The 9,967-nt window shown below is 58.7% G+C and overlaps 2 protein-coding genes across 2 annotated transcripts; one reads left to right on the top strand and one right to left on the bottom strand.

The window, feature by feature from the left end:
• Window positions 1-1,180: 1,180 nt before the first annotated feature.
• LOC133276283 (bone morphogenetic protein 2-like) lies at window positions 1,181-4,981 on the top strand. Its single transcript, XM_061466977.1, has 5 exons — window positions 1,181-2,717; window positions 2,794-2,930; window positions 3,246-3,368; window positions 3,804-4,002; window positions 4,402-4,981. The coding sequence occupies exons 1-5, from the start codon at window positions 2,456-2,458 to the stop codon at window positions 4,791-4,793; spliced, it is 1,113 nt and encodes a 370-aa protein (XP_061322961.1). The 5' UTR covers window positions 1,181-2,455; the 3' UTR covers window positions 4,794-4,981.
• A 1,328-nt stretch (window positions 4,982-6,309) lies between these two features.
• LOC133276274 (potassium voltage-gated channel subfamily V member 2-like) lies at window positions 6,310-8,717 on the bottom strand. Its single transcript, XM_061466962.1, has 2 exons — window positions 7,461-8,717; window positions 6,310-6,585 (listed from the first exon to the last, which is right to left on the bottom strand). The coding sequence occupies exons 1-2, from the start codon at window positions 8,709-8,711 to the stop codon at window positions 6,313-6,315; spliced, it is 1,524 nt and encodes a 507-aa protein (XP_061322946.1). The 5' UTR covers window positions 8,712-8,717; the 3' UTR covers window positions 6,310-6,312.
• Window positions 8,718-9,967: the final 1,250 nt, after the last annotated feature.

The following is a 9,967-nucleotide window of genomic DNA, read 5'->3' as shown; positions in this document are numbered from 1 at the left end:
ATGTTGTGTCTGTGCCCCACAGCAGACCCCCCAGGGAAGATGCTGCAGCTCCTCATATCGGATTTCTTTTGTGGTCCCTTGCAGATGAACTCACAATTACTTAATCCTCAAATACATCTTAAGCTCAGTTCAGCAGAGCCTCTGCTCCCTACCTCAAGGTACCTTTGTGCACAGGGACCTCGGATTCAAAACCCACTGCTGTGTCCCCCCCAAATACTTCTGCTTCCAAGCTCTGCTGCCCTTTCCTGGGGCTGTAGGATCAGCTGGAGGATGCGGGGGTCCGAGGGTCCCCTGGGGTGTCCCACTGAGGTGCTGCAGGGGATATTCATGCCTTTGTTTTGCAAATCTCTGCAGGAAATGGGGGTAAGAAGGTGCTTGGGCAGCTGCTCCTCAGGGGATGCTGCTCGCTTAGGTAAGCACAGCTGCACACATCCAGAGGTGGGGCTGAGCTGCTCCCATTCCTCTCTGGGTGATCCATCCGCTGCTCCCGGGGCAGGGTCTGGGAGGGTGACACAGGAGCACCCACAGCTCACCCTTGGGCTGTGCCTGTGTGGGGACAAGGCTGGAGCAGAGCAGCGCTTGCAGCAGTGCCACAGCAGCACGGCGGACAAAGTGTAACCTGAGGATGAGGATGAGGATGGTTGGATGGGGCTTGGAGCAAGCTGCTCTAGTGGAAGGTGTCCCTGCCCATGGCAGGGGCTGGAGCTGGAGGAGCCTTAAGGTCCCTTTCAACCCAAACCAGGCTGGGGTTCTGTGATTGTGTGATGCCCAGGTGGATGCCCCTTTCCCCAGGGCAGGCACTGGGTTTCTCTCTAACTCACAAGGCAGAGGGAAACGCCTGCTTTGGGCCGAGCTGCCTCCAGCACCGCAGCCCTCACTGATGCAGTGCCCTCTCCTTCAGAGGCACCAAGACCACGCTTGCACCACCCTGCCCCCCCAGCAGTGCAAGTGCAGGGGGAAGCAGGGCTGGAGAGCTGCAGGAGGGGGTCCTGCCAGACCCCCCAGACTGTCTGTGCTCTATGTAAATGTGACAAGGCCGTTCATGTGGGCTTTGTTGAATGTAGCTGTTTGAAACAGCTCCTGTAGAAGTGAAGCCTTCTCCAAAATGGTTTGCAGCTTGTAAAACAACGGGGGGGGGGGGGGGGGGGGGGGGCAATGCAATTCGCAGCTCCTTGGGCTCTGCTGCGCAGCTCCAGGCCCCTCTGTCTGCCCCAGCATCCAGGGGATGCACTGGGATGTGGTGGGATGCAGCCATCTGGCATGGGCTGGGGGTGCACGCTTAGAGAGTGGGAAGCAGGAGTCAAAGAGGAGAGGAAAACGGTACAGAGGCAACGGTGGAGCAGGGAGTCATCTGTGGGCAACCCCAGTTAAACTGCAGGACATGCTGCTGAGCTGGGAAGCAGAGAGAAAGGATCCAGAGGTCAGGAAGAGTTTCCTCTCTCAGTTAACTCAAGCCTGCCGTTGCCTGTTCCGGATAATGAACATCCCTTTCACCTGCCAAGCATTGGGTTAGAATAAATCACAGACACCAACTGGGAAGTAGCCTTCAGGTTGTCTCCTGGTGTGCTGTCTTGGAGCCCTTCGGTGCTGCTCTGTCCCTACCTGCAGACAGACAGATGGACGGTGCTGGCTCTGCTCCTGCACCTTCCCTTCTCTGTGCCAGGCTTCTTACAGAGCCCACCCCCGTGGGCCTCATTCCCAGGTGGATTTCCTCTTCCCTATGGGATCTAACGGGCCTTTCTAATCCTGCTCTGTTTATCTGGTGCACTGGTGAGTACCATATAACAGGAATTCTTTCTGTTCAGTCACATGGGATTAAAAGAAGTGGCAAACGTAAGGAGAAGTGGGCCAGCACATCCACCCTCACCAGCCTGCTTCTCTGTGACTGGGGAATAAGGGCAAATGAATTGGCTTTTATCCCATCATCCATTTAAACAGCAATTTAGGTTCAGTTTGGTTCCTCCTGCTGGTGGGTTCCTGCCGCAGCCGCTGCTTCACTCATGGACACGCCATGGCATGGGGACACCGAGCCCCCCGCTGCTCCGGCAGTGGCAGGACAGGGATGGGGCAGGGCTGCTGTCTCTGCGGGGCTGCACTGCCCCAACAAAGGGCCTCTTGTTTGTCCCATTAGTGCCATCATTAAATACCCGTTAGTCTCCTGGGGAGAGCAAACGCAGCCCACCCAGGGCCTGGCAGAGGGGCTGCATGGCCCCAGACCCCCGGGTCCCCCCCACCAGCCCCGGGCTGAGTCACCTTCCCCTCCACTTGTGTACTGGGGCTAATTGGTGCGGAGCAGCCGGAGCCCAGCTTCACACCTTGTTAGCACGGCCATCAGCTCTCTTTGCCCTCCTGATTGCTCCAGCTCAGGTTTGACTCCAATCCATCTCTGCAGCCACTTATAAATGCAGCTCGGGGGAGGCAGAGGGGAGCGGCGCTGGGCAGGGGCAGCAGAGCCATGCTGGGGACCGTCCTGCTGCTGCTGGCGCTGGCCGAGCCGGCGTGCCCGAGCCCGGCCGGAGCCGAGAGCCGGAGAGCCGAGGCGCTGAAGAGGCTCCTGGAAGTCTTTGGCATGGAAGACCCCCCACCCCCCCCGGCTCACGTCAAGCAGCCGCCCCAGTACATGGTGGATCTGTTCAACACCGTCGCCAACGCGGATGGAGTCACCAAGAACCCCGACATCCTGGAGGGCAACACGGTCCGCAGCTTCCTGGACAAGAGTAAGGGTTGGGGGGTCCCTGCGGTGCCGGTGGGGCTGTGCTTTGTCTCTGCTCCTCAACCCGGTCTCTCCTCCAGCCCAGAGCGAGGAGATGCGGTTCCTCTTCGTTCTCTCCAGCGTGGCCAGGAGCGAGAAGGTCCTGACGGCAGAGCTGCACCTCTTCCGCCTCTGGCCTAGGGTCACCGACGGCCCTAAAAGGCACCACTTGTGCCAGGTGAGGAGCGGTGGGATGGGGCAGGGAGGGGACGTGGGATGGGGACAGAATGAGGACGGGGGTGGAAGCTGCGGTGTGCCCCTGCCTGGACGTGGGGCTGCCACTGGCACGTCGCTGGGAATTCCTGTGACCAAGTGCCATCACAGTGCACATGACGGTTATTGACCATCACTCCAGCTCCTGCGTGCAGCAACCAAAGCACCCGTCGCTTCGCACAAACCCAAGCTGCCAATTCCCCCCCTCCTGTGTGCCCCAGTTCCTGTGCCCGGGATCTCTCCCTCGGGCAGTTTCTAACCCCCTTTGCTGCCTCCCCAGGTCAGCGTCTACCAAGTGCTGGAGAGGAGCGAGGCGGCCGCGCCGGCGGGCAGGAAGCTGCTGGCGGCCAGGCTGGTCCCGCTGCAGGGCTCGGGCTGGGAGGTCTTCGCCATCACCCAGGCTGTGAGTTGCTTGCCCTTGGTCGGGGGGGGGGCACGACACACGGGCGGACAGAGGGGACCCTGGGGCTGGGTGCAGGAGCTTGTTTTAACCCTTTCCATCTCCCAGCAGCCCTTCAGGCTCCAATGCAATTCCCTGTCTGGAGTCTCTGCAGTCTCTGGGACGGGGGGTGGAGGGCAGACAAGAGCCCTGTAGGGATGCTGCATCCTGCCCCAGACACGTCCCACTGTTCACTAAGTGTTGGCTCCTGCCTCGATGTCCTTTGATCCCCAGCACAGCCCCTTCCCATGCCTGGGACGTGGAGTGTGGCCAATGCAGGGGGAATCGGTCTCAATTCACCCCTCTTCATCGCTGACTGGGCAGCAGCTCTGCTAGCTGGGCACCAGCACGGAGCCTGTCCCAGTCTCGTGCCTCAGTGACACTGGTTTGGTCCCCCAGGTTCTCGACTGGACTGAAGATGAAAGCAGCAACCAGGGTTTGCTGGTGACAGTGCAGGGGCTGGGGGGCAGCCCCCTCGAGACCCCTCCGCTGCAGTTTGCATCTGGCAGGGACCACCACGAGAGCAAGAAGCCAATGTTGGTCCTGTTCACAGATGATGGGCGCCGGGGAGCATCTCCTGCCATGTCTGGCTTCCCAGGTGGGTCTCACATGCCCCAGGTTGTCTCCCTTGGCCTGCCCCTACAGGCCCTTGTCCCAAGCCCCTCTCCAGCTTTCCTGCAGCCCCTTTAGGCACTGGAGCTGCTCTCAGGTCTCCCCTTAAGCAGCCTTCTCTTCTCCAGGCTGACCCAGCCCAGCTCTCTCAGCCTGTCAAATCCAAAGCTCCTTCTCCAGCCAGAGGGAGAGGCCATCTCCTTCCTGCTTTAGTCTGTGCAGATCTGGGCTTTGCTCACGCTGATGAGTGTGGCAGATGGGGCTGAGAGGTTGGGGCTGGAGGCAGGCTGTGACCAAAGGGCTGATCCTGCAGGAGGGGTGGGCAGTGGGGGCTGCCTCCCGTGCTGGTGTGATGCTGATGGTATCGGGTGCTCCCTTCTGGCAGATTCTCAGCCTCAGACCCCCATTGTCCCCGCCAAGCTGTCGGTGCCGCGCAGCACGCGCTCGCTGGACCGGCTGCAGCCCTGCCAGAGGCACCCCTTGTCTGTGGACTTCGAGGAGATCGGATGGTCAGGCTGGATCATCTCCCCACGGGGGTACAACGCTTACCACTGCAAAGGCTCCTGCCCCTTCCCGCTGGGCGAGAACATGCGCCCGACCAACCACGCCACCGTGCAGTCCATCATCAACGCGCTCAAGCTGAGCGAGGGGGTGAGCAGCCCCTGCTGCGTGCCCGACAAGCTCTACTCCATCAACCTCCTCTACTTCGATGACGACGAGAACGTGGTCCTCAAGCAGTATGATGACATGGTGGCCGGGAGCTGCGGCTGCCATTGAGGCAGGAGGAGCAGGGAGGCGGAAACACCACCAGGGCAGAGGCTGCTCCTGCTCCCTCCAGAGCATCTCTGGGGATCTCTGTCCTGCAACACCCTCTAAAAGAGATGGGGTGAGCAAAGCAAGGGGGTGCCCGGCCCTGCCCCGGCTGCTGTCACCCACGGGAAGGCTCAGGACCGAGCTTGGATTAAATCAACCCAAAGGAGCTCGGCAGCCCTGGGGCAGCATCTCGGGGTGCAGATTTTGCCTCAGCAGAGGCCTCCCGCAGGCTGTACCATATGTATATAGCAAGAGCACTAATATATGAGAACCCGCCTGTACAGTGCCCTGTAAATGTCTGTACATTTCTGCATTGCTGACTTGTAAAATGAACCCAGAGGAACTATTAAAAGTGCTGTTTTCTGAGGAGAGCTTGTGGGACCTGCCTGCATGTGGCTGGAAGGGGGCGAGCAAACACCTCATGGGCATGGGGAGGAAGCAGATGGAGATTGAACCACTGCACAGCCAGCAATGGGAGGGTAGGGTGCTGACCCCCATTCCATGGAAGCATCACACACTGCAATGGGGGACAGGAGCAGGGGTCCCCAAGGAGGTGGTGTGGGCACATGGAGGGATGCAGTGACAGGGGCTTGGGCTGTAACCTCGGGTCCCTCTGCCCCTCCCGCCCAGGGAAAGGGTGACACCCCCCCCCTACTGGGAGCCCATTGATGAGATATGGTCCCACCCCAGAGGGCAAATCTACCCCCTGTGCCCCACAGACCTGCTCCCCACTGCCCCTGATGTGCACACAGAGCAGAGCCAACTGCTGCATCCTGAGCACAGGCACATGTTCCAGCTCCTCTCCCAGTGCACCCACGGCCAGGCACTTCATCCCAAAACGAGCAAGTGGACACATCCCATGGGAGCCCTGTGGAGATGTCCCCTCTTCACCCCTGAGATACAAGCAGTTTATTGAACGACTGGCAATGGGAATGGGTTTGACCTGGTTTATTCAATGCCTGTTCCTGAGGGTGTTCTTGCTGCCGGATCTGCATCCCCAGAGTGCCCGCAGGTCCCATCAGAGAAGCAGCCTGAGCCAGGACAGTGCCCCCAGGGGAGGAACGTGGGTTTGGCTGGAAGGACGCACGGCTCTTCCTTGGGCCTTCAGCCGGATCCCTTCCGACCCAAACCAGTCTGGGATTCTACAAGTCGTGTGGCCACTGCCTTTGTGTGTCCCACTCCACCCAGGGGCAGAGCCAGGACTGCACAAGGGCTTCATCTCATCCTGGTGCCCACTTCTGACATCCTCAGAAAGGTGGCAGTTCAGCCCCATGCATCCCGCTCCCCATGTCCTCAGGGTGCCCCATCCCCAGCCTATGGCACATAGAAAGGTGTCCATACAGCATGGTCTTTAGCTGCAGGACAGCAGAACCATGCTGGGGGAGGTCACACCACAGTCATGGCCACATGGGCAAGCTGGGGAGCTTCCCTAGGGGACAGGACGTGGTGGAGGGGGGCAGACTGGGTACCCCATGGGCTGGTGTCAGTGCTGGTGGCGGGGGTCATCCCTGCAGCATTCCGACAGCTTCCTCAGGACCCGCTCCTTCAAGCGGAGCCTCCTGGAGAGCTTCAGCGAGTGGCTGATCTCGTCCTCGTGGGCCTTCAGCTTGGCGTAGTAATCAGAGAACTTGTTGTAGAGGATGGAGATGGGCATCCCGTTGAGGATGATGCCAAAGGAGATGCAGCCAAACGCCACCATCCTGCCGAGCACCGTGTCAGGCACGGTGTCTCCGTAGCCCACAGTGGAGAGGCTGACCTGGGCGAGGGTGAGGAAGGGAAAGGATAAAATCCCACATGAGCAAGCCCTGCTGGGACCCACCTCCCCACTGCCCCTGGTGTCACCCGGGAATGGCGCTGCCCTTGGCCGTGCCTGCTCCAGCACCCAGCAGGCTGGGAGAGCCCAAGGAAAGGGCTGGATGAGACCCCACAGCAGAGACCAGAGACAACCCCCCCCCTCCATCCTCCTCTTCACATCGTCCCTTCAAAGCAGCAGGACGTCACCGAGCTCGACTTTCCCTGCAGTCAGACTGTCCGCTGGAGCTTCCTGCCCCCATGGAGAGGTGGCTCCAGCGCTTCCTGGCCAGGAGCTACCCAATCCCACAGGAATGAAGCTTCCCAGACCCTTCCTCCATGGGAAGCAGAGGCACAGGCCAGGAATGAACCCGGAGGAGCTGTGTTTGGGTGCTGGGGCAGCAGGGCTGTGGGGACCTGGTGAAAACAGAGTGGTTTGGGCTTTGCTGGAGTCAGGATCAGCCCAGGGTTTAAATACTCAAAGCTGGTAACTTTGCCAAGTGGTTCTTGTACTTCCCCAAGGAATGTGAAGCAGGGAGCCTGGGGTGGCCGAGGGGATTGTAAGGGCAGAGGTGATCTGGAGGATCATTTGACCCGTAAATCAAAACGCCCTTTTAACCCCTGGCTCTCGAGTGCTTTAAGCTGCTCCTCAGCTCAGAGCTAACCCCAGGTTACATCCCCCCCTGGCGCTAACCCACGCCTGGAGGTTCACAGGTCACCACCACCTCTGTCCCATCAACCACCCCAGCACCAGCAGTGGTGAATCCCTTGTGCCCTGGAGCAGTCCCTACCCACAGAACCCCACCACTCCCAGCCCCGGGAGGAGATGTCACACCTTACCGCTGCCCACCACCATGCGTAGGGGATACTGGTGAAGTTGGTGCCTGGGACATCGTGCTCTACCGAGTGCATGAGAGCAGAGAAGGTGAAGACCCCCATGGCGATGAAGAGGAAGAGGCAGCAAACCTGCTGGTAGCACTGGCGCATGGTGAAGCCGAAGGCCCGGAGGCCGGTGGAGTGACGCGCCAGCTTGAGGATGCGGAAGATCCTCATGAGCTTGATGAGCTTGAGGACCTTGCCCAGCTTGCCCACGTTCTCCATCTTGTGCAGCTCCTCATGGTAGAGCATGTCCCCTTCGTCCAGGCTTTCAAAGAGGATCTGGATGTAGAAGGGCAGGATGGCCACGAGGTCCACAGCATTGAACGCTGCCCGCAAGAAGTTCTTGAAGCTGGAGGAGGAGATGAGCCGCATGAGGTACTCGGAGGTGAAGAAGATGGCACAAATCATCTCCAGCTGCTCCATCCACACCTTCCCTGTCTTGTGTTTCATCTCCTCCACTGTGCTCAGTGTCATGCCCACGATGGAGATGAGCACAAAGATGCTCGACATGACAGCGATGATCTTGGCCGTGACAGAGGAGTACGGGTTCTCAATGAGGTTCCAGATCATCTCCCGAAACCGACCCAGAAATTTGCCCTCAAACTGCTTCGCTGAGTCCAGGGGCTCCAGCTCTGCCTCCAGATCCTTCTGGATTTTCAGGTACTCGCTGAGCTCATCCTGCTTTTCCTCAAACAGGATCCGGCAGCAGCGCTGGGAGTATTTCAGATGGATTCCCCAGTACTCAATTTCCTCCATGAAGTTACTGGGGCACATCTCATCCATTATCCACAGGACCCCGCTGCGGTAGAAGTGGAAGATGTAGTGGAAAATGGAAGGATCTCTATCGAAGAAGTACTCGTTCTTCTGCACCGAGTAGTCATCACAGAGCTGCAGCTTCTTGGTAGGGTCTGTGTAACGGGCCAGCTTCCCGAGGCGGGTGACGGGGTACCGGGCCACGACGCTGTAAGCTATCTGGAACAACTTGCCACCCACATTAATGTTGAGCAAGAACTTGTTCCTCTGAAGGGGAGCCTTGCTTTTCTCCTGCTTTCTGTCCGTCATGTTCTGCATGGAGCTCCATTGCTTTACCAGGCTCTCCTGGGCAAAGGGGATGTGCACCTCCTCTTCCTCCAGCGTGCGGCCGCAGCCCCGGTGGTCCCCGAGCTTCAGGCTGGCAGAGAGACTCGCTCGCCTCATCCCCAGCTGCCTCATGGTGCCTGATCCCTGCTACAGGCCACGGGGCAGCAGCTCCAGCCCCATGGGAAGGCTCCCACCAGGCACACCCTGAGCGGGACAAGCGCTGTGGGCTCCAAGGAGCAGCACTGAGGGACACGGGCACCTGCCAGGCTCCCAAAGCCGATTGCTGCTCAGGCCGTGGGCTGCACTGGAGGAGTCAGAGGCAGCCAAGTGCCTGCTCCTTAAGACAGTAATGAGATTGAAGCCCTAGCCCTTTATGTAAGGAACTATTTCCAGCTCTGCACTTCTTTCCTCACTCTGTTCTTTCCACACTACCCTGTTTCTAAGGGGAACATCCCTTGAGAGCTAATCCTGAAAGACCTCCCTTGCCAGGCACAGGAAGGTGCAGACACACAGCATTTGCATCACCTTTGTACCCCTACAGGAGCTGCTGCTCTTGGCACCACTCATTCATTAAGCACTTAATGCTGCTGCCCTGGCTCCATCAGCAGCCCAGAGAAGGGAAATGGTTGCTCCCTCCCAGCTCAGCCTCAAACCTCCCCAGTGCAGGTTTACAGGGGAAGAGGTGAAGGAAGCATCTCACCCCCTGTACCTGAGCACATCCCCAGTGTGACAGGCTGCTTCTGCTCATCACAGCAGCCCCAGAACTCCAGCAAGTAGGGGCAGGAACACGGAATGGAACACTGGATTGTATGTGTGCAGTAAAAGTTCCCCTGATCTATAGGAACTGAAAAGGAAGAAATGCTTTGGATTTCCAAAGAAAAGGGGAAGCAACTTTAAATGGGCTGATCTTCGATGTCTTACCCTGGAACACAACCCTACCTCAGCATCACATTGATCCCCATGAACTGATCTAATTAAATACAGAGACCTGGAGCACAAAGCTGCTCCTGGGCTGAAAAGTAGCTCAGGCTCCGCTACTGAAGCCTCTGAGCCTGGGGATTAGGAGAACAAAAGTGCTCCTGGCACTGGAGAGAGAAAGGGAAATTGCTGTCACAAACTTGGCCCCAAGCTTTGGCACCAGAATCATAAAACTGCTTCTTTCAACCTTGAAACGCTCAGCTCAGGGATCAGGAAGCAAAATCTGTATGGTCTTGCTGTGGTGGGTGCTGGGTTTACCCACCAGCCTTGCTCCCCAGGCTCTGCTATGTTCTCTGCCCCAGAACAGCCGGTCCCAGCTCAGCGGCTCGAGCTAAGAGGATGATGTGGGCCAGGCTGGTGCCAGCTGACCTCTGCCACTTGGCACTTCCATCACCCTGTCCTGACGGGAT

Source organism: Pezoporus flaviventris, unplaced genomic scaffold (assembly GCF_033815535.1).
Source record: "Pezoporus flaviventris isolate CSIRO_AGI_PZ_B2104156 unplaced genomic scaffold, CSIRO_AGI_Pfla_v1 ptg000043l, whole genome shotgun sequence".
NCBI lineage: Eukaryota > Metazoa > Chordata > Aves > Psittaciformes > Psittacidae > Pezoporus > Pezoporus flaviventris.
This window is presented reverse-complemented; position numbering and strand designations above follow the sequence as displayed.